The 25,870-nt window shown below is 37.8% G+C and overlaps 1 protein-coding gene across 6 annotated transcripts in view; it reads right to left on the bottom strand.

The window, feature by feature from the left end:
- The window catches only part of LOC134749202 (titin), a 38,444-nt gene extending 12,791 nt beyond the window's left edge, over positions 1-25,653 (bottom strand). For 3 of the 6 annotated variants that reach the window (XM_063684066.1, XM_063684070.1, XM_063684067.1), the window contains exons 1-2: positions 22,597-25,653; positions 22,262-22,503 (exon numbers count right to left, since the gene is read on the bottom strand). In XM_063684066.1, coding sequence (XP_063540136.1) covers positions 22,262-22,503; positions 22,597-25,449 — 3,095 coding nt within the window. In that variant the 5' untranslated portion in view covers positions 25,450-25,653. The remainder of the gene's footprint in view (positions 1-22,261; positions 22,504-22,596) is intronic. The other 3 variants (XM_063684069.1, XM_063684068.1, XM_063684071.1) reach the window with 2 other exon arrangements.
- Positions 25,654-25,870: the final 217 nt, after the last annotated feature.

The raw sequence follows: 25,870 nt of genomic DNA, 5'->3' as shown, positions 1-25,870 counted from the left end.
GAATTCCGTTCTAATCATCATCAGCAGTTCCACTTAATCAAATGCGACAGTTTTAATGTAAATCATTTATTTTCTGATGAAAATACAAAAATCTCTATACGTATGCCTTTAAGATTTGAGGAGTTTCGTCGATTCCTCATGGATCCCATCATCAGAACTCGAGCTTGACAAAAATGTGTCTTAAAAACTTAACTTGCTTAACAAACATAACGAAGAGGACACAACGCCAAACGTGAACAATGCGTCATTGAAGAGTTCTATTTTGATCATCATCAGCAGTTCCACTTCATCAAATGCCACTTTTTTAAATCTAAATGCTTGATTTGTTGATGAAAATACTAAAATCACTATATGTAATCCTTTAATATTTCAGGAGTTCCCTCCATTCCTCATGGATCCCATCATCAAAACTGCGAAAAAAACGGGACCAATCCGTATGTATATACTATACTTGCAATAAAAATCGGTCCCGAAATGACGGAGATATGGAGTAACAAACATAAAAAAAAACTAATTTATAACCTCCTCCTTTTGAGATTTGTAAGTCGGTTAAAAATAAAAATATGTACGTAAATTTAATAAAAACTATGCTCAATTTTAACTGAAGTTGACTGAAGGTAACTAATGTTGTTGCGATTGCAATGTAATACCCAATCAATAAAATACATCAGTCAGTACTAGCAGAACTAGCTAAGCGGGATACTTAAGACCACTGTTATATTTTATTCGACACATAAAAACGGGACCGTGTTATTACATGTATTGAGTTTCTCGAATGCATAATGTTGAAATGCAGAATGAATGCAACTTTCTACAGGATCGAGGCTAATTTATTCCAAGCACAGACGTTATTGCACTTTAAGATGCTGGGAGAGTGGGTGAGGGCTCGTCCTGATATAGATGTGAGTCAGACGCGGAGCAAGGAGAGTAACGTCTGCTGCTGGAGGTTGTAGCCATTTCAATTTTTTTTACCTATATATTGTCATTAGGTACCTATAACTTGGCGATTCATGTAAATAAAGACACAACATGTAGGTTAACATGGCAAAAAAGGAAACTTGAACCTCAGTAAATAGGATCAGATCATCTGATAGAGATAGAGATATTTATTTGCATCCAATGTACAGTCGCCATCAGATATATCGGAGCGGCCAAGACTCTCACAAATATCTGAACACGCCTCTATTGCCAAGGCGTTAGAGTGCGTGTTCAGATATTGTGACCACTTCGGCCGCTCCGATATATCTGATGGCGACTGTACATTGGATGCAAATAAATATCTCTATCTCTATCAGATGATCTGATCCTATTTACTGAGGTTCAAGTTTCCTTTTTTGTACATATTTATATTACATAGTAACCAGGCATCGTAAACTGCGAGCGAAATCCATTGAAATGACGTACTTTGACTTGATAACCTCCTAAGGCCCAGCCATACAAATGAAAAATTCAAAATTTGCCACTGAAATTAGAACCTTATAGTGCAATGAATACAGTTGATTTTATTTTGTTTGGAAATTGAACGAAACAAAACAAATGCAACTCTGTTCCAAATGAATAAGATTTAAATTTCATCGAACTGAAGAAGTCCTATCGATAGGACCTTGGGCCTTAGGAGGATAGGTAACAACCGTAACAACCCTAGTACTTCAATGGATTTCGCTCGCAGTTTACGACGCCTGATAGTAACATATAGGCACATGGACCCTGGTAGGGTATCGCAAATATATTAGTAAGTAATACCTGCTAAAAAACACATCAAATATAAGTTTTATAAGATGTGACAAGCATACTTAGAGGATTCAGATGTGAAGCTCTACCTAGAATGCAGGAGCAAACGTTAGGTTACCCTCCCCGTTTTATGAGTAAAACTTTTAAATCATACTAAGTATATAAGACAATTTGAATTATCGACTTTTCTTTTAGCGAAATTAAAAAAGATAGTGTCGTAACAATCGATACTATATATTTTATTCTTACACGAATAACTGAATTATTAATATGACAGGAACTTCATATTTATTATTAGACCGTCAATGCAACAAACGTGAAGATATTATTGTTGTCTTAGCGATAAAAACTGTGCCTCACGGCCTCACCTTTGTCTGCTACAAATAATGTAAAATCTTATCAAAATGAAAATAATAGAAAGTACCTAAAACCGAGTGCGAGTTGGACTCGCCCACCAAGGGTTCCGTAATTTTTAATATTTGTTTTTATAGCGATATAGAAATACATCATCTGTGAAAATTTGAACTGTTTAGCTATCACGGTTCATGAGATGCAGCATGGTACAGCATGGTGACAGACAGACGGACAGTGGAGTCTTAGTGATAGGGTCCCGTTTTTATCCTTTGGGTACGGAACCCTAAAAAGTATAAACGTTAAGAAACGGCGAGGAATTTCTGGACTTGGTGATACTTTTCTAACAGTTAGGTATTAGGTACCTATATGTATTACGATCAAAGTGATGGTAGTTAGATCGGCCTAGCTATTTTAGTGTCGCCTATTGATGGCGGAGCAACACATCTCATGCCCTAAATCCAGGGCGTAATTTCGATCAATATTGAAGGTCAGGACCATTCATTCATTCATTTGCGGCGTCACCAGGCATTCAGTGCGCGTTGCCTTGATTTTCGTGTCGTGAGGACATCAATTCAACACGACTATTAGGCGTTTGAAATTGAATCGTTGTGACAAAGTAATTATTTGTACCTCGTACCTACTTGACATTCGGAATTATTTACTGAATATAAATTGATTTTTTCGTATTGCTAAATTAGCTCTACCCTAATATTTATATTTAGCATGATGTAAGTTTTATTATTACAATTGATTAATTAAAATTAACGTAACAAAATCGAGAATCGATATAAAACAGTCCATTCTCATGAATATACCAGATAGATACCTCCACTGCACTTAAGTGGTACCCTGCATAGAGCTATTTAATAAAAACACACCAATGGCTTTCATAATTTACCTTGTTACTTCGAGCATTTCTTTTTTAATCCTTTCTTCCAATCAACGTTTCATGAAAATGGCATAATTGGCACTGTTTAAGATTAATATCTACAGTAATAAATAATAAAACAGCCAAGAAATCTGTTCCGAAAATAGTTGCCCTAATATTTGATCTATTTAATGAATTTCATCGTCGTGCCGTTAGTCGTTTGTTTGAAAGATTTTTATTATTTTTTCCATTTTGGTCACAGTTGTAAAAACTGTACTACTAGTAAAGGTAGACCAAATACTGAAGTGGGATCAGTTGCGAATTAGTGGTGTCACGGTTGACGCTCGGATTTCGATAACAGCAGTTATTGGGCGAAGCTGCCGGCCGTGTCCATTGATAACTTTATCAGATTATTTCGATTGGATTATGTAATATAAGTTACGATGAGTACTACAATGATTAATGTACGATATGATTATCATTGTCAACAAACATCAATAAAATACATGGTATCCGATACAATTTTTAAGAATACGTCCTTGATTTGATATCAGCATCAGTGCATCTCGTACCCAATGTCCAAATAAGTAAGATGCACTGAGATTATTTTCTTATCAAGCAAGTTCTTATTGGTACTTTCAGTATATTTCCGTTACATTTTTTGTACCGTAAGTAGTAATAGGTAGGTATCCAATTAGTATTTATTTAGGTTAAATATGTTTTTTTACTGAATTATTTAGGTCACAATATTCCGAGAGAAACTCATTACAAATCAGCAATAACTTATATGCTTTATGTGTCTGAAACAAGCGATGAAAATAACTGTGAATGAGACAATAATGAATCAGTGGCAATGCAATGAGATGAGGGTTCCTCGAATGTGGCCCTGACCCGTCTGAAGCTTATAATGAAGTGTTATTCTTTCTTGACACACTTCTCTCCATATTTAATTGGTATTGACTATTGACTGAGATTCAAGTTCTATCAGGGTCGTTCGGGGAACTGTTTGTTAATCTGCTTGCTTGGTATTTTTTTTAAATCTATGATCTAATTTCGCTGAATCTTTACATGTTGATAATGGTAATTAATAGTCGTTTTACTATAGTTGTCGTATTTACGGAAAATCGCTTTATTTCATTTGTCTCACGTTTAACTTTGACTTCGTTGTTAGTTTAATTGGTGCCATTTTTTAAGTAGTTAACCGAAGTTTTGAAACAGCATTTCGATATCTCTATTTTTCATAGTTTTCATACATTATGGGCCCTTTCGTACAATTCGCACTTTTACGTGTTATTAATAAATCTAATAATACGTATGCTACTTTAGTTAAGCAGAACTCTACCGCACCTGTTATAAGTACTAGTTAGAAACTAAACTTTGTCAGCGAAGGGTTGAATTCTCGTGGTAATTAACATACGTTGAGCCGTGCTGCATAATTATCTTGCTTCCAAATAACGTATATAAAGCTGCATGTGTCTCTTTACCGCAACCACATTAATTATTAGCCTGGCGAATTCCGCGAATCCAACAATACACCCTTTTAAGCGGGCGACATCTGTTATCAATTAGAAAAGTATGGTACCTACGTATCATTTTAAACCCGACTCTACAACTACTAAAGGGAGCGTAATGAGGGCTACCGTTTTTGTGCTCACCAGTTGGCGCCACTGTAGATGTTAGGTCCAGAAAAACAGATCTCAAAATTCTTCTACGCTTATTTTTATATATACACAACTAGGTATTTTAACGTCTAAATGTGTCATTTTTGCAACCTGTTTAATTTTGCATATATTTTAATTGGCACTTTTTTTATACCACTAACATTTATTGAGCTATATCTATTGTTTACCATGATTAATCAAAGATGGACAAAGATTTTTACCACAATTATGAATCAGATCAGGAGTAAAAATTCCCGATCAAAAAGCTTGAAACCTCCCCCAAACTTCTATGCATTTGACATTTTGAAAGACCTCCATCTACACTAGCGCCCCTAGCGGCGAAATTAAACGCGGTAGCCCAAGGTCCTTGCGACGACAGTAATATAAGAGCGAAAGATGACAAATGTGCCAGTTGATGGTGTCCCAAGGAGTCGAAGATCGTGCGTAGTGGAGGAGGAAATGTCGAAAAGCGGACACTTAAGCTCTGAAGCAGTAGCTGAGGATGTAAAGCGGAAAAGGAAAGTCCACACTCAGCTTATCTTTGCAACATAGCTATCATTAATGATGTCATTGATTATCTCAGTGTTATACCTTAAACATGTATAAGTACATGCTGATTTGTATGCACATTGTGTTCGCCTAACATACTCGTATGTATATACACACAAAAGTGAAAGCACTGCATTCGGTGGATTAGCAAGCGCAAAGATAGATATAACTCCGTAATAGATGGATACAGTCTAAGGAAAAAACGTGCCTCGAAAATCAAGAAAATTTGATTCTCGAACAGATGGCGCCACTACCATTGGCCTACTCTCGAATAGATGGCGTTGACGGTTTCGTTTCTTATTTAACAATTTTAACGCATATCAGTGAAAGAACATTGGTCAAAATCATATAAAAATAATTAATGCAAATAAAAAAAAACATTTATCCATATATAAATACCTATTATGGTATTTTTATACGTCATTTTAAGTTTTAATCGTGTGTCGATAGATGGCAGTGAATTTACTGTGCTACGAAATTTACTATGACAGTACCGCTCTATCCTATTATATCCTCTTTGGCAAGCGGCAGCATACAATAGTCGGTGCTGTGTTCGCTATTGTACTCGTAACGTCCGGGAAGGTCGATTGCATCTCACATCAACTAGTTATGGAAACATAAAGCCACCAAATGTGCTGCAGTTTAAAGTATTTGAAGTACAATTTCAAACTGTTTTTCCAATGATTATATACTACCGTTGCTATGCGTAATGGACAATGTATGGATTGAGTCAGTTTTTGTGCTGAAGTGACGATGCAGCAAAATTCATTCATTTCATTGGCCCACGACGCAAAAGACAAAGCCGATCTTCTGGGCAAACTCTTTGCGTCCAACTCGACTTTGGATGACGGGGGAAACGCGCCGCCGACCATACCGCGGTGCGAGAGCTATATGCCGGATGTCCGGTTCAAACAAAGCTCGGTGCGCAAAGCACTTCTTTCCCTCGACACTCATAAGTCGAGTGGGCCCGATGGAATCCCTGCGGTTGTGCTGAAGATGTGTGCTCCCGAGTTGGCACCGGTCTTAACGCGTCTTTTTCGGCTCTCTTACTCTTCCGGCGTAGTCCCGACCTCGTGGAAGTCAGCTTTGGTGCACCCGATCCCTAAAAAAGGCGACCGCTCAAATCCATCCAACTACAGGCCAATAGCTATAACCTCCCTTTTCTCGAAGATAATGGAGTCCATTATCAACTGCCAGCTCCTTCGGTACCTAGAGGACCACCAGTTGCTTAGTGACCGACAATACGGTTTCCGTAGAGGCCGCTCGGCTGGTGATCTTCTAGTCTACCTGACACATCGTTGGGCACAGGCAATCGAGACAAAGGGTGAAGCATTGGCTGTTAGTTTGGATATAGCGAAGGCCTTCGATCGCGTCTGGCACAAAGCACTTCTTTCGAAGCTACCATCTTATGGGCTTCCCGAGAGATTATGTGTATGGGTCAGTAGCTTTCTAGCAGACAGAAGCATAAAGGTCGTAGTTGACGGCGAATGCTCAGACTCCATGTCTGTGAATGCTGGTGTCCCCCAAGGCTGTGTGCTATCACCCACGCTATTCCTTCTGCATATCAATGACATGCTGCAAATCAGCGGAATTCATTGTTATGCTGATGATAGTACGGGTGATGCCTCTTACACCGGCCGCACCAATATCTCTCGGGAAAACGTCATCGAGAGCCGGAACAAACTTGTGTCTGAAATTGAGACTTCCCTAAAATAAATCTCTGAATGGGGTCGACTAAACTTAGTCCGTTTTAACCCTGCCAAGACACAGGTTTGCGCGTTTACCGCAAAAAAGTTAGAATTTGTCGTATCACCTCGTTTTGAGAGCACTCCCCTGACTGCCGCAGCCAGTATCGGAATCCTCGGCGTCGACATTTCGAGTGAAGTCCAGTTCCGCGGCCATTTAGAGGGTAAGGCCAAATTAGCCTCAAAAAAGCTCGGTGTGCTCAACAGATCGAGACAGTATTTCACGCCGGCCCACCGCCTACAGCTGTATAAAGCGCAGGTTCGCCCACACATGGAATACTGTTCTCATCTATGGGCAGGGGCACCCCAATACCAGCTTCTCCCTCTGGACCGCATCCAGCGAAGAGCGACTCGAATTGTCGACTGCCAGCGTACTTCGGAACGGCTTGACTCCTTGGCGCTGCGTAGAGATGTGGCCTCGCTCTGCATTTTCTATCGCGTGTATAACGGGGAGTGCTCCGAGGAATTGTTCGGATTAATCCCTGCAGCTTCTTTTCGCCATCGCCCTACGCGAAAACATTACCATCCTCACCACTTAGATGGTTGGCAGTCCTCAACTGTACGTTTCTCTAGAAACTTCCTGCCTCGCACAGCTAAACTGTGGAATGAACTGTCGCCTGCGGTATTTCCGGACCGATATGACCTTCAAACCTTCAAGAAAAGAGCGTATTCCCATCTTAAAGGCCGGCAACGCACTTACAACCCCTCTGGTGTTGCGGGTGTCCATGGGCGGCGGTAATCGCTTTCCATCAGGTGATCCGTCTGCTCGTTTGCCTCCTATTTCATAAAAATAAAAAAAAATAAAAAAATTATCAAATGCAAGACGGCTAGCAGAAGCCGACCCGAGAAAACTGTAGACGAACTGCTTTTTTTTTTTGATGTTCATAAACGTGCTTAATACCTAGGTATTTTTTTTTTCTTGACAATGAATTATGATGGTTTATTTTGTATATACCTACCGTTCATATCAGTATGTCTAAATATGAGTGAAACTAAAATAAGTGGACAGTTTTTCTCATAATTAATAGTCGTTAACAGTCAACACGAGTGTAGATAATTAGAAACAAAAATATTTCTTCAGGCAACAGCAAAATATGGAAGTCGTTATCGACAAATCGCATTTCAAAACATCTTAGTCAAGCTCCCTTACTCACCAGTTACTCAACAAGGCCCGATTTAGCCCGGGCTGAGGCTGGGACTGACTGAGCATCGTCTGAATCAGCATACAGATGTGCTTGCATTAGATGACATTTACGATGTAATTCAGATTTGTGTAGGCATGTAGGGACATTAAGAAGACACTTACTCAAGTGCTATTTTAATGAGCTTACATAGCTTGCTTAGTAAAAACAAAGATAGATATAACTCCGTAATAGCCATGGATACAGTCTAAGGAAAAAACGTGCCTCGAAAATCAAGAAAATTTTATTCTCGTTCAGAGGGCGCTACTAGCTTTGGCTTACTGTCGTATAGATGGCGTTGACGGTTTCGTTTGTTTTTTAACAATTTTAACGCATATCAGTGAGAGAACATGGGTCAAATCATAAAAATAATTAATGCAAATAAAAAAAATCATTTATCCATATTTAAATATATTTTATCGTATTTTTATAAATCTTCATTTTTAGTTTTAAACTGTGTCGACAGATGGCAGTGAATTTTCTGGGGTTACAAAATTTACTATGACAGTACCGCTCTAGTATAAGTTCCTCTATGGTAAAAACTATAGGTACCTATACCTAATAAACTAATAACAAACGGTGCCTATTAATTAGTACGGAAGTTTAGCTCGGAATATTTTGATAACTTGTCATTTTAATTGTAATTAAAATTATAATTTTTAATTTAAGTTAGTCTAAGATTTTCCATGCCATATTGTGGTAGACCATACATGCAATGTACCTGCACTTAATAGCTACAATGTATACCTATAACATCCCAGATATTTTGTAGTAGGTAGGTACCTTGGCCGCTCTAATATACTGGCTACTGTACAAAACAATTAAGGTCCATAATATAAACGTTATTAACTCTAATTGTTCATTTCAAGCTAAAATTGGCTCTACCGATTCTTTAAACTCAACTAGGTAAGGTTATACGTTGCCATGAAAATGACCCGAACCGACCAGATACTAATTAGAAAATGATCAGTTAAAAACTTTTCAAAATATTCATGTTACCGACAGGAATAACGAAAGAAAATACAGAATACATTTAAGTAGATTCGACGAAAATAATGTATAATAATGTTCAGTAAATCAATCGTATCAAGAAATTATCCGCAGCGTATATGGTAAACAAAAAATTCGACCCTGTTGCAGGCCGCGATTGAAAGTTGTCCGCCAAAAACGGAGCGGCGCCGACTGAATGTAAGTTCGAAGCCGCTGGGTTACATAAGGCCAGTGTTATAAATGCGAGGAGTTATTTACTCTCAGTGCAATATTCTCTTCTGCACAGGATGGAGCGAAAGTCCTGTCTGTTAAAAGAGCCTAAATTGCACGACTGAAGAAATTGCAAATGACTCGGCAGCTAAATTAGTTAATACATTAGCAGGGCACCAATATGCAGAACTCGAGGCAATATGTATATCAAATTTATTTTCTTCCTAACTTTTTGCCTTTAAATTTGTATGACGCCAAGAGACCTATGGTAGGTATTATTAGGTGCAGTGGGTTAAAGTCCTTTCATTTATTAGAGACAAAATTAATGTCATAGAACCAAATACAGCTTCATTCATGGTTGGCAAATGTATAGTGCCCTAATACGGAGACATAAAATAGTCTACTTTTATATGTATGTAAATAATTCCACCGTGTTACCTAAGTGCTACAGGGCCACCGCGTTATAGTAAGTTATAAACTAAGTGAAATGACGAGGTACCTAGTACCTACAGAAGTTTTTTTAGACGCAATGGTACGAAGTACGAGTATATTAGCTAGGTAATATGCATATAACGGGATGCAGTACAAATAAAAAAACTTTCAAAAGAGAAAGACGATTTAGTAATGCTATACTCGTAAAAGCTTTCTAGAGAAACGAATTCTCTATGTAAGATAAGATAAGATATAATTTATTTGCGTGAATTATGGTAGATAACAGGTGTTACATAATTTTTATGGGTCACACAATTCAGCCGAATAACAGCCTTAAACACAAATTTTATTGAACTTATAAAAGTTATAAATAAGCTTAGCGTAGAGTTGCAGACAAGATGTGTTAGTTGCCATTGCCACCGGTGGCGGAACAATCGGAAAGATGTATATGATTCGGCAGCTCGGTGTGGGCGTAGAAACAGCTCGCCCGTCGCCGACAAGGTCGACGACCATATGGCCTACCTGTCTGTAAGCTCCACGCAATCTACAACCTAACCATAGAGCTAGCAAATCCAACCGGTAAAGCTTTCGTAAGCTTAATTTGTTGCAATATACCTATTATTCCTATTTTTGATTGTATCATTATTGTGCCCAAAGTTATAACAAATGGCTTCGAACCCTAATCAGGAAACCGCATTCCATCTTAGATCCATCAAGTCTTGATTCGTTTTTGAATGGATTTGACCTCTACACGTCACTAATGTTTTAATAGCCATTATCGGCTAAGGTTTCAATTGACTTCTGAATAATAGTACCTACAATTAATCTTTTAGGATACTTAAATACCTAACTCATTTTTCCAACTTATTTACAAGTCTTATTAGCTTATTACCTATTCGAATAATTTATATAAACTGTTGCGGTTTAATCAATGATTTACATCTTTACGAGTGTTATACCATATTCGGCTGACAATAATTTGCCTTTATAATGACTGCCAGTATCATATTAACCATCACGATCTTATGACCAGTCCTACATAACAGTCGCCCTGGGTCCCCTTTACGCCCTGCAATGGATATAAGCCGCGGAGGTGACGTAACCCTTCTTGATACAGAGCGTCCTGTATTGCCAACGTTAAGTTGCCGCACCGCGAAGTAAACAAGAAACGAGTTTAGCGAGGACGTGGGCACGGTGAGATCACCGCCGCGAATACCCGCTGAGGTCGCAGCCTGCACCACTTTACACGTCACGCATCTCTCTAAATTGCCATGCCAATTTTGTTTACAATCCCCAATCAGCGAGCTCTCACGCGATACATGAAAATATGATATGTAGGCGATTAAATCATGATCAAATTCACGAGGCCAAGACTTAAAGCAGTCGCTTGGCTTCTGTAAAAGAGTACGCCGAAGCCTTTTAAGGATGTCTTGCCTCCACATTCTAGCTTACTTCCAATTCAGACTCCGCGCGCGAGTTGACGTAATGTAATTCATGGAATCGATATAGTGTCTGTTATGTTCATGTTAATCAACCTTTTCAAGTAAATAGGTAAACATGTGTGAATGACAATTTCATAAGAAATAAATGTAGGTATGTGGACAGTAGCGAGGAGATTGCTCATAAGACGAAGGACTAAGGTCAATTCAATGATGCAGTATAGGTATATCAGTTCAATTGAGGAACTGGCGCCGAGTGGGCGACTGCCGTAAGATGGAACAGTTTAATCCATTCTTCGAGTTAGTGTTGATGTTATCGTTTTGGAAATGGATTAAGTGCTCAGCCCCAATTAACATATTTCTCGAGCATATATTGTCAGCCAGATGGGATTACCTAAGTCGCAAAATACTTCATTTTCTAGACGTAATCATATAGACTTGAGATACTTGTAATTTCAAATTTGTTATTAAGTTATCCGTGAGACGTAAACTTTCGAGAAATCTACTAAATGATTAATGTGTGGAATGTTCCCAGGTGGCATTTGCATACAAAGGCAGTTCGCAATCATATAGGGAGCTCAAAAATACAAGGGAATTGTACGGAATACTGCGTACTTTTTCTGAATAAGTAACTAGCTATTCTGATTTTTTCGACCGTGACTGTGACGTCACGTCATGGACATTGCTGATGCATGAAGTCGTAAAATTTCAAAACACCTGTGGGCGTCTTCGAATAACACTCACGTATCAAATTTGCGATTCTTTGAAACATTACCTTACAAAGAGCTTACACTAGTATTTTCGATGGACGTGTGATGAATGACTGAGGGTCTAAATGACCTTATCATACAGAGCTAACTGCTAATCCAGTCACGCCTGGGACATCCAAAGCAATAAGAATAATGTGTACATTTAGAAACTGCACAGTTTCGCGAATACTAGCTATATAAAGTAACAGTAAAATCGACAAAAAACACGTAGGTGTCGTCATTGTTTAAATTAGACACCTACAGAGATCAGTTCTTTAAAATTATCAATGGGAGATAATTCTGATTCATACTTATACACACTTTTTTAAATATAAAATGTTACACCACTATATAAATTATATAGAAAGTACTGTATTTCACTTTTGGAGTAAGTAGCTTTACAGTGTATACAGAGTATACAGTATACGACTAGGTGCTAGGTATATCGATTTGAACAAATTAGGTGTCATACGACGACAAACACATAAGCAGAGGGTCCAAAGAGTTTACTTATGCCGTCATCGTGGCCGTGGACAGACAGGTGTATTTTTTTAACCTGCCCTGTTCAACGATTTTATGGGCGATATACCGAACAACACACTTAGATCTAATAAAGTATTTTAGTGTTCTAAAACAAAATGATTATAAAATGTCCCAACAGAGGCGAGAGATTAATAGCTAGAGCTTCGGCTATCCGGACGAAATCTACAAATGTAAACACTGGGAACCAACAAAAATATAAATAGGTGTAAATTGTAAAAAACAACTAACTTATTAGTGTAGGCATGATGTGAATAGACCGTCGAGGACTAAGGCATTTAATAACACCACGAACTTCACCGGTATCGCCAATCACAACGGCCGCACAGGCTCACATGAGTCACATGTATCTAAATGTCGGCTTAAAATTACAATTACAAATGACAACGAACTAAGTCGTATTGTAAACCCATTCTAAATTCAACGATACAAACGGCTGCTCTATACCTAAGTTTTGTGTGGTTTTGTGATGCTCTTTTGTTTTTGAAGCGGCGTTATGTCGCAGTCGAGTGCTCGCGTAGTATTTCTTCCTGAGCGTATTCATAATTTCATATAGGAAAATGCGATACCAATTCATTATGGATATCAGTCGTTCGTACTACCAAACATATACCTACGTGAGAGTAAGCAAGCGTGTTGCATCAATCAATGCGTTTTAGGTATAATTTTGATACCTACGTTAATTGCATATTGGGGAATAAGGCACAGTTGTTTCGATTATTTATACCAAGTGCATCGCTTCAAATTACCAGCGTAAGAGTGATCTCCGATTACATATAGTTACTACAGATCACTAGGTCAAATTATGTCAGAAAATAGGTCATATAACATTTGTGAACGAGTTGGCAATGTGAAACTTTCACACCTACAGTATTATTGCTATTGAGCGGCAGTGAAGTGGCAAATGGCGGAACGCCTACGGATAATCTAAGGCATTGTTGGAGGTAACGAGTCGTGGACAGATGACTGACTAACTCATTAGGGACATTGGCTTTATGAAATTGTCGTTTTTAGAAAGAATTTTCATGAATTGCTGCATGGAGAAGCTTATGTACTTATATTCTAAAGTCATGTTCATTAACTCTTAACTTAGACCATAATACTTACTCGTACATTAGTTCCGAACCAAAGACAGCAGGGTCCCGAGGGGTAACCCTATTGAAAAGGTTTAGAAATAACTACGGCCTATGCCATGCCTAACCACCATTTAAATATTCGATTCTTCCGAATTTAAATTTTCGCTATGTACATGTACAGTCACGGATTATAATTGTAGAACCCTAAATATATAGGGTTTACTTTACATTGAACATTTTATACCGTTGACAACCAAATTAGCTTGAACCTTAATTTGATCAACAATTAAAGTCTGTGACCATACATTAGTCATAGTATAATTACTAATTACACTAACTACGCGTGCAGTATATTTAAAATGAGAAATGAATAGAATGCAAATCGGTTTTTATTGGTATGAAATTTCGGTTAATAACCGGTTATTAACCAGTTTTCCCATACAATTAAAAACCGGTTTGCATTCCTAGAGAATTACAAATAAAATGAATCAAGCTTCATTAATATAAGTATTAGTAATGGCGTAAGAACACGTGTAACACGTACATAGTTAAATCATAGTTATCATGTATACACTTAAAAAATTATATTTCACTATACAATAGCGCTCAGCTGGTGATCATTTTCACGTATTCGTCACGATTTTTAGCTGGACCTGGTCCTGTTGGAAGATGAGGTCCAGAAAATTAAGAGTGTGACAGCAAAAGCTCACATCGATCAATATCAAATCAGATTTTTCAAGTTTATGTTGCCACCCAAGACCATGTAATTGCATCATATTTTTATTAGTATTAGAGGTACACTTAAAGAAAAACACGTATTTTTCATGTTACTTTCAGGCTTAACGTAAGCACACAAGTGAGAAAGGAGTATATAATTGGGGTCACATGGATTTCGGTAACTAATGGCTAACAATAGGTAAGTAACGAAAGGATAATGAATAGTGTTAACGTGATCGATCCAAAAGTGCCTAAATATCTAATGGATTCATGCGACCAAGTTTTACTTCCACCTACACGTTATAAAATAATCAATAGGGCACAAAGTAGTTCACGAGCTTGAATTAAGTTCAAGATAGCCGTGGGTTTGATATCAAGTTGTACCTACAATATCTAACACTATAAGTAACCAAAATTAAACCAAGAAATAACTGTTGTTAATTAAACCCACTTACTTCAAAAATCATAAACAAGTATCATAATTTATAAAAGACTTAAAAAAATGGGTATTAGGCTATCGGCAAAAAAATAAGCTAGATATTTTCGCCAGGGCTACTAGACGTCTTATACCCCACGTTATTTAAATCCTAAATCTTTTCTATTGCATCTTGATGAATAACGTGTGAAAAGTTAATTATATATTATGAAACAACTTTATATCCAGTTGGTACCTGTAGTTCCATTAAATCAAAACTCTCGTCTTAAAATTGATGCGTAATTTAAAATGATGTATCATAGATTACACCTATGTAAATAAGGCAAGATTAATTAGTATAACCTTCAAAATACTTGCATATTGTGACTAATTAAAGAAGATAGTGTTGTAGGTTGTTTTGCTTACGGTCAGAGTTTATCTGCGTGATGTCATTTCTGATGCCCGCTGAAACGCAACTCTTTATGCGTCCAAAGATAGATTGGACGAACATTGCTATAATTGAAGTGGTCGTGAATGTCGTGATGCTTCGGAGAAGTGGGAACGATCTTTACAAAGTGCTAATTATACTAATATGTAGGTACTTATTTGAAAAGTATCACCTAGGTACCTTTTTCAATATTAAATTTAGAAGAATGGTAGAGACTATTAGTGGCATAAATAAAGCACTTTACAAAAAACCTGTCATATACCTGGTATATAAATAGCTCCTTTTTATGAAAATTTGTAGGTACATGTAGCAATAATTAAAATATTACCCGAACAACTACCTAGTTAACAAGGATATAAAAAATACTTCCGAATATGACTTGCTTAATTTCTGACGATAACCGTTCGAATAATATAGCTTAACGTTCGATTTGACCTTAATTAACTTTTTTTACCGACAGCAGTTTTTACATTTTGAATATGGCTGGCCCTGGTTTTGGCTGATGTTTACAATGGGTTCAGATAAACACCAAGGCCTGTGTGAGGTCAGGAGTTAGCGCATCTAATAGGCCCCACGTCATCTTTTACGAGAAACTGGAATATTTATTGCATTCCGTACCTATACAATGTATTTATCCTGCAAGTAACTTGAGTGGATTCACTAAATTCAGGCATGACCTAAGCTATTGTATAAAGATTATGGGATCAATTAGGGTTACACCTACGTCAAAAGTCCAAGTTCTTGCTTTATTTAGACATGCCAATAAGCCATGAAAAAAAAACTATCTGTATTTAACTGTGTTAAGAAGTACGTATTGGAACTACTAAGCTAGGTATGAACAGCAGATGTATGTATATTCAATCATAATTGGTAAGGTGATTCTGAACTCTTTACTACCTACCGGTCGCAATATCTGTGCACCTGACCGCATGGGCGTCGCATGCCGCGGGGATGCACAGGTTACAGGTACCACTATTACCTAGCTGGAGCAATATTTGAATATATGTATATCAAAGTGTGCTTTTTTATAGAAACAATATAGAAAATTGTTCTCAATACAGGTCTGGCGATTTAAACGTAATCGTCTAGTCTTCAATTAAGAGCCTTTCAAACACGAAAAATCGACATGGTCTGGATGATCATAGCAACCCCGATAGAGTTGTCTTCGGTTATCAGAGGAAGCCGGTATCGGACAAGATCAGCTTTCCCGGCCTTATCGGAATTAGCTTTCCGATTTCATTCCTTAATGGAAACCTTGTCTTTAACATTTTGCAATGCACACAACTTACAGCTTTTATTTTAACATTTTTACAATTACTGCGTGTTCCAAGGTTAGTTCTACAATACTATAATTTAAATTCTACATAACGGGAAATGAGGCAATAACACTTTTATTTTATGACACATTGAATATTTTGCATGAAGTCAAAGATTGTGTTTCATGACAGACATTTACAGATTTTTCATATTCCTCTGAACCTGTACTTTTGTTAACACCACATAATTTTGTTAACACTGATAGTGATTAACAATAGCCAAGATCAAATAATTAGTAAATAGTAAGTACATGATCTATCCTTTTAAGGCTGTAGTCTAGGTAATTATTTTTAATAGCTCCAGCCATGTGCCTGGCGCCAGCAGACACCACTATCCCTCAGCCCGCACACTAGACCACAAAAATACCGCAACACAGACCATTTATATACGTCTAATACTAATTAAATTGAATAACAATAATACCTAATCAATCTTTTGCTAAATTGGATCAATGACGGTATTATAATACAGTTGCTTACAAATGAGGCTTCAGAAGATTGTTTTATTTAATGAGCCATTGAGGTAGGTATATTCTGGCATAAGTACCCGTGTATTGTTTTTAAATAGTATGTAAAAAGTCAAGCTTATTGCTTTCACGGGGTCGAAGCGACCCGGGGCGGGGCCGCAGTGAACTTTTTAAAAATATTTCCCAAAATTTTCTATTTTCAGCATATTACCCCAACAATGTCAACAAGCCCAACATGTAGCCGGTAGCGATCAATCGTACAAGCTGTCGCGTGCCGTGTGGCCGTTACCAGTTACCACCATGCCAACAACAGATATGTACAGATATGTACTAAATCAGCTACAGTAACGAAACGTAAACTTTACTGCAACAATACTATTCTGAATCATGTTGCAATCCGACCCAGTTACACTAATTGCTGGGCTGTACAAAACTAGATTATCTAAAAAGCAAATAAAATATTGTGCTAGTAATTGATTTAAAATTTACGGAGAAGTAAAGTTAGCGGCAACTCCAAATAATAACGGGGGTGTTTACTGGCCATTACGGGGTCAAGGGAATCCTGGCCAAGATGGGGCACGCTGACAACACCGATTGTCGTATGTGTGGCGAAGAGGAAGAGACAATAGAACACCTTATGTGTGAATGTCACGCCCTCGCCAGACAAAGAATGAAGGACTTTGGAACAGGCTATCTGGAACCAAAGGAATTCAAAACGCTACCCATCCATCATCCGTCCGGTCCGGCTCCATATGGAGATGGTGAGGAAAGCTCTTGAGTAGCGGACGGATCTTTCCTAGGGGGTAACTGCACAAAAGATTCCTATGGGTCGAAGTGTATCCGCAAGGGCCCCCGAAATTATAAGATAAGATAAGATAGCCTAGAAATTTTAGTTTAACTACATAATATTTATACTTATTGTTATTTTCAAATCCCAATGTATTTTTGATTTTTTTCGTTGTATCATTTAGTAGTTAAGTTATACTTAATTAGATTCCCGGCATTGTTTCGATTTGGAAGAAAATAACATCTTATCCAAATATGATGTAAATGCAGATGCATATAACGCTGCATCTGCATTTACATCATATTTGGTTTAAAAGTTTAAAATGTTCATAATCGTGCTTTTATTGAAATTTATCTGATAGCTACGGTTGCATGGCTGTTTAATCAGATGGGTCGCTGCCAGATTGCCAGAACAACGCGAGGCGAGCTACCACCAAGCCACAGTTTATGAGGGTTTGTTATACTTATGTACGTAATAGGTATATATTATCCGATTTACTGAAACTTTGTAGTTAAGTCATTTTAACACGCTATACTTGTATTGAATATTTAGGTATTAGATAGAATCTACAATACTTGACTCTGCAGACAATTTTCCAAACGTCTTAATACCTTATTATGGTAACAGGTAAACAGTGTTTTTATTTTTATAATAGCGTTAATTATTTTAATGATTTGTAATAGGTAAGTAGGATCGTGGACGAAATAGTTACTATTTAAGTAGTCCTTCTTATCGATTTAATCAACTCCACCATAACATTTAGAAAACGCAATAATATTCTAAATGTTATGGTGGAGTTTTATAGTTTGTGTTTTTATTTTATTTCTAGGTTTAACAATTTAATTTAAATCGTTTACATTATGTCTAGTCTTTGTATATTGTATAAATAATAATAAATAATAAATAAATATTATATGACATTCTTACACAGATTGAGTAAGTCCCACGGTAAGCCCAAGGAGGCTTGTGTTATGGGTATAATCTTCTTATTGAATTCATATGGGATTATTTAACACACCATCCGACAAAGTAGAGTTAAATATCTCTTTAGAATACGAGAATGCAAGATTTACTGCTCTCCACAAAATACTCGTGTGGTGAGTAATCATTCTTATTTATTTAGCATTGTCTGACGGCACTTGCGGAAATTATTTCAACGGGCATATTTCAGCGAAAAGCATTGCGTTGACACCGAAAGCTTATATACTTATTTGTTTACAAATAACAAGCTATGCGGAAATAACTGGTCGCTAAACACTGCAAATGTCTTGACGGAATGTTAAATTATTGAACTAATTATTTCTATTTTGTCACCTTATAGACTTTCTCTCTCGTATTTTTTAACCGATTCATTCACTAAGTTGTACTTGTTGTCATCTTAAAATGTATTGTCAAGTATCGTATAGGTAATCTCTGTCGAAGGAAATAGAGGATAGTGCCAAATAAGGAAGTGACACGGCTGAGTAGGCGTGACCTAGAGACTCCTACTCAGATATATAGCCCTGTCGTCGATCTCCTTTGCATTCGTTTAAGGCTGACGAATTATCTGGCCTTATATGTTATTTCACCGAAGATGAATCGACTGTATCCTTAACCTTGTGCCAATAATGTAAATTATATACAAGTTATATATAATATATACATATTTTTCCAGTAGTTTGTCTGAAGAATCAAAACTTTTACTGAATATACGTTTCGTGTTATTCTGGTATAAGAGGCAATGAACGTTTGTACAATTTTAATTTATTGCGTGACAACATAGCACACACGAGCATGGTCACTAGAAATGCAACAAAAGCCAACGAACTTTGAACCTTGCCAGCAGACCTTCACAATTTGTTAACGGCTGATATCAATGAAAAGCAGTAGTTATTACCCAATGCTATGGTGATTCTGGTTGGGAGTGTTGTGACAAAGATTCACTTCTCTATATTTGTCTGACCTTTAGGATCGGTAACGAGAACGAGTGTGTCGCTAAATTTAGTATTGTCTCTCCTAATCATTTGTTTTATAAATACTACTCTCATGGGAAACTACGAAGGATATCAACATAACCGGATTGCTAAGCTACAAAAATGTATTACACAGATAAACTTAGGTATAACTGCCTTTTTATTTGCATGAAAGTTAGAACAACGGTCGGAGGTTTCAGAGCCCGGATCTACGGTTTTGTCATATGTTAAAGGGTAATTTTTATTGAAAATACTTATATATGCTTCGATGCTAAATTAACTTTGAGCTTTCTCAAGTTTCTCATTACACAAACCAGTTTTAAATTGCGGGTGTCACTAAATGGAACTTTAACTCGGCTCGCCAGCTGCCCACGGCCCTAGAGCAAATGGTCTACGTCTTACAAAACCAATAACGTACTGTACCTACCCCACCCGGTAAATATTATGATAACATTTATGACTCACATTATATTACGGCCTAAGTGTTTGTATTTTATACTTATTCTAAAATAAATTTTACTTTTATTTACACGGTAGAGCGGGTAGAGTTAAAAACACAGTAAAAACATCTGTTTCATGAGTTTAGTTTTACTTATCAGAATATGACGAATACTTATATTGTTCCAAAAATTTCGAAACTTCCTATAATAAGTTGTGCTCAGTGTCGTAAAATACTAACAACATTGTATGGCGCCCAGTATATAATACATTGTTAATAGAATAATATAGTAGGTAGATCACCCGTATAATAAGAAACATAATACAATGTATAGATAGATAATCTTTAAATGGCCTTTTCTGTAATATAACCGACGTTACCAAGACACGTTCGAGACATTAGTCATTAGAACGGGTTGCGTAAGCGTCAGAAAAACCGAACGAATTCTTTACTATGTATATATGCCACCGTGATGCCACCATAAGATTATTGAAACTGCCACGTTGAGCCAAGGACTGCGTAAAACAGGAAAATTGCCACACCACAAGACAGTACCTAGACAAGTAAATAAACGACTAATGTTATGAAAACGTTGGAGAGGCGCTGGCAACCTCGTTTGCGTAAATATGTTAACATAACCTGCATAATAGCGTAAATTTTAACATACAAAATGACATCCAATGCATTGTTCCAATGTTATTACAAATTGTTAAATAACAACAAGAGGGGTTTTTGAAAACTATCTAAATTTGATAGTCATAGCGAGGATGAAAATTTGAACCATTCTTGGGGTCTCTTTACCCATTTGTAGTTTACCAACAGTTGTTAACGAATTATTTATTTTACTAATGTAATCGTTATCACTTTACACAGTAACAACTATGGTTTTAATAGACGGTACGCTCCGTAGGTGTAATGAAAGTTAAATTAAGTAGGTACTTAATTATCGACCATGTTGTGAATGTTGTGATGACACTGATGACTCGGCGAGAAGGAATGTTCTGACATAAGCCACTTTTTACTTGGCACAGTATTCACGGCCAAGTGTTTAACAGTTAAATGTGCATTTTTTTTCACCTCAGCAGCTCGAACAAGCCTACTTTCGTCTCTCCCTGGAGTGAGGAAAGTGCGACTTTCCTCACTCCAGGGAGTGAAGAAAGTGCAACTTTCCTCACTCCACGTAGTACGTAGTGAAACAAAGTAGCTTTTTAATTTGGTGAAGGCCATGAACTGCCACTTCATACTTTTTTTTTATCTTTAGTATTCTGTGTAATTTGAAATATATTTTAAGTTTTAACCTTTAATATGTTCACACTACTGAGGTGAAAAATTATGTGTGCAACACGAGAGCAAAGTTATTTTACATCTCGTGTTTTTGAGTCCCTCGTTACACTCAAGATTCTAGCTTAGAATTAATCGCTTCGCTCGTGATTCAATTATAGAATCTTTCGCTTTCTCGGGACTCAAAATAAACACTCGCAAGAAAAACCAACTTTCCTCTCTTGTTGCACAAATAACTATTTTCTTTTACAATTCTTTCTCATATGTAGGTAAGCATGTAAAACGCTTCGTCCAAGCCCATTTAGTACGTTTATTTATTTAGCGTTTATGTATATGTAGATGAATTGTGTTGTGTAAACGATGAATGTAACTACTGAATATAGAAATGAAATCATTGTGTGTCACGAATTTGAATTCAATACTCATCTTATTCACGTCACTATTTCGTAAGCGGTTGAGAATTGAAAGATTTAAGACAATTTAATATTCCTATTTAATATTTATTGGCCGTTACTATCTAACAGTGATTGTTTGATTGTTTAAATTTGTTTAATTTCGCGTGATAGCATGTTTATTTGTGTCCCGCGCGGGGATGACCCGCGGTGACCACGACACACAATGAGCTCAATTAGCTCACGGCCACTCTACAAAACACCGTTCGAAGCGGCCTATCGGTATTGATGATACAATTTCACGTAATAACAGAGTTTTACCGCAAATTTACCGAGGCATCATCGTGATAAAAAGTGTGACGTTGAACACAATGAATTTAACGGCGCCTAAAAACAAATACTTACATCAATTTTCCCACTTTTACGCTTTCCCGCTTAAGGGGTGTTCTTGGCGTTGTCCCTACAGAAAAGCGAGTCTTACTGTACAATATGGAGGAATAACAGATATAATTCAGTACTCACCCACAAGTGCAGATTTCGCAAATGCACTGCTCCTTAACGACGGTCTTCTCAGGTTTCTTGGGACCGCGAGGCCTGGTCTCTTCGATGATGACCGTCTCATCCACGGTGGTCCTGTCGTCTCGCACTGTTTTCTTGTTGATCTTCTCGTCGTAAACAGAGCGGACGGTGGTCACATCTTTGGTGATGGCGTGGTCTACCACGTCGTATTCGCGCAATACGTCTTTCGTCGTACGAACGTCGCTCTAAAGGAAAAGAAAAATAAATGATTATATCACGAGATCTTCCACGAGGATCACTGTTTAATTAACTGTTTCCAGGCTTTGCTCAACACTTACCAAGTTTTTGACGTCTAACGACGAAGCATTGTCCACGTATACGTTTGTTTTCACTTTATCATCTTCTTTCGCATCCTCGTAAGTGACTATCCTTGTTTTGATACCGTTTTCATTAATGTATCTGATAACCTCGACTTGACTTCTATTCTTCTCCACTTGGAATGATTTCTTAATCACATCAGTATTGCTGGTGTTAATAACTGTTGTTTGCTCCTCTGTGTCTATTCCTTCATAAAGATCCTTAACGTCTTCATTGATTTTTGTTCCAAAGGTTACTTTTTCGATTCTTTTGAATGGATATTTCTTGACTGTTTCAAGAATATCTTTCAAAACTCTGTCATCTATGTTTCGTTTGATAACAATGCTCTTATCACTGACTATTATGTCTTTCTTAGATTGTGTAGATTCAATGATCTTTCTTAAGTCAGTTATGGATGTAAAATCCTTGATATCCCTTGAAGATAGAATTATATTTTCTTCAGTATCCTGGCGCTTTAGATGGTGCCTGGGTTCCGGTCTACCAAAAGGTGACATTTCTTTTGGTCTTTTTGGCCTGTCGTCATCGGTTTCGTAGACAAACTTTCCATTCCAAGTCCCAGTACTTTGCTCATAAGTGGTCAAAGTATCCTTAGTTTGAGACGTTGAGCTAGTTTCTTTAGTCAAATTTTGCTTTTCAATGATTGCAAAATCAGTTGTATCTTTAATGTTTACATTTGAAGACTGGGTATCGGCTGTTGTTGATAGATAGGTAGTGGAATCAGTAATATTTGACCTATCAGTAGTATCTTGGATTCGCTTATTCAAAATATCTTCGATGTCAGTGTGCTCCGTTAATGCTCTTTTCTTAGTGAAATCGCCTACATAAGTATTGCTTGTTGAGGCTATTTCCTGGCCATCTTTTACCAGAAGGGATTCTTCTGTAATCTGAGTAGAACTAGTGGGGACTCCTTTTTTCCCTGTATCATAATGAGATTCTTTATCCAGTACATGACGACGGTACTCGTGTTCTGGTTTGATTCCGGTGCCACTAATATTGTGACTCTTTTCATGTGTGGAATGATCCTTGCTATCGCCCCATTCTCGGTGAGAACTATCGACCACTGTTTCCTTTCCGTCGACTATTTCAACTTTGTATGAAGATGTAGATGCTTGTTGTGCGCTGCTTGTGTTACTCTTCATAATTTTAGTAGATAAGTTAAGATTCTCGACTTTTCCTACATTCAGAATATCGCCAACTTTTTGTAATTCATTTTGAATAGTTGAATCGTAGCCATAAAAGTTGGACGAATCGGTTTGATTTAAGTTCTTTCTTCTCTCTTTAGCAGTTTCATTACTTTTGTTGATATCTTCAACAACATTGCTGCTCCTCTGAATGTTGGTAGTATCAGAAGTTGACGTGCTACGCTGTTCACTTACTTTGTGGTTAGTTGTATCTGATACAGTTGTATGCTTCTGTTGATCAAGGACATGCTTTGAAGTATCAGATGTGGTCGTATTGCTCTGTTGATCTGTGATATGTTTTGAAGTGTCTGAAGTTGACGAATTATATTGTTGATCAGAGGATAGCAACTGCTCTTGTGTAGAACTTATTTGCCGCTGTTTTACATTATCTTTTTCGGAGATCAGACTTGAATGAGTAGTAATCTGGTTTCCGTCTTTAACAAGCTTTGAATCTTCCTTAATGGTCATTTGACTGGAAGGTTTCTGGCCTGGTTTTCCAGTATCATATTTAGACTTCATGTCGTAATTTTGCACGCTGTGTACGGATTGAGGCTTAATTCCAGTGCCACTTACACTAGCATAGGCTTCACTGGTGGCTTGCTTTTGGGCATCTCCCCATTCCCTGCTCGAACTGTCGATAATGCGTTCTTTACCGTCAACAATTTCCACGACATAAGACGATGACGATGATTTAGTCACATTGCTACTTTTAGCCTCACTGGTATGCGACGTGCTGCTGTATTGTTTTGAATTGACGTTCTTGTCGAGAGTGCCATCGCCTTCATAGAAGTTAGAGGAATCCGATCGTACGGTTTGCATGTTTTTACCTTTAGGAGAGAAGTTCTGGCCAGTTATCTTATCACCAGTTATATTGTTGTGATGCTGGTGAGGTTGGTCTGATCGTTGATGATGTTGCGATGATTGATGAGTTGAACTAGTCGTCGTAGCTTCCGTAGTAGCACTAGTGTGCGCGTTCGAAGACTGAGACGTAAGTTCTTGACGTTCCATCTCGAGGAACGAATTAGTAGAATTAGCGCCTTGAGTACTTGACAAAAATTTCGTATTCACGCCAGAATTGTCACGAACCGACTTATCAATAAAACCGGTATTAAGAGTCTGACTGCCAGTAGCGTTAATACTGCTTTCAAGTTGACTGCGGCTGTGACCAGATCCTGAACGCTGCAAAGATGTGGATGACGATTGGAATGTTTCATTGGTCGAGCTCTGCTGGTGCGAAGACGAAGACTCGTGCAGGGAGCTGGATACAAACTCGCCGGTGGTCGACTGTACCATGTCGCTGACATGGTGATCTTGGCGGGGTTGAGGCAGCTGGGATAAATCTGTTATGGAAGGTGCTTCGGCGATTATGTAGTGAGGATGGCTGTTGTAAGCTTCGGACACGGTGGAGCCGCTATGCGACATGTTGTCCGAGATGTCCGTGATCATGAGAGGATCTTCTTCTTCCACCTTCACCTGAATGTAGCGCACTTTCTTGCCGGACGACACCTTCTGCAGAGTGTTGCTGCTGTGCTGCACGGTCGTGGATGTGCTGGAGTTGGACTTCTGCACACTACTCGCACTGGTTGACGCCTCGGACGTCTTCGATTTAGTCTTTTTATTTTTTATAGTCATTTTGGTCCCACTTTCAATAAATAAAAAATTAATAATTTATAGTAAAACTGTAAACGAGATCCTTAAATTACAATTAAATATTTTTAAATAGTCTTATATCAAATCACATAATTAGTCAAACAATTGCCGTGTGTTTATATCTCGCGGGTCGTTCGTGTTCGTTGTCGCGTGGTGCGGTGCGCGCGCTCCTCGCGACTGTGCCGCGGATTCTGCGCGTGCGACGCCGCCGCCGGTCGCCGGCGCCGCAGCCCCCCACACCTTGACGTCGCCCACTAACCTTCGAGACACGTAAGCGCTTACATCTCGTTGGATTCGGACCAAAAATGGTGTAAATGAACCGCGATAAACTCGTCTTAATCACAGCTTGTACTAGAAAACATTGATGCAATCATGTAGTTAAACTTAAGCTATTTGTCATCGA

The sequence above is a fragment of the Cydia strobilella genome, chromosome 18, assembly GCF_947568885.1.
Source record: "Cydia strobilella chromosome 18, ilCydStro3.1, whole genome shotgun sequence".
Classification (NCBI taxonomy): domain Eukaryota; kingdom Metazoa; phylum Arthropoda; class Insecta; order Lepidoptera; family Tortricidae; genus Cydia; species Cydia strobilella.
This window is presented reverse-complemented; position numbering and strand designations above follow the sequence as displayed.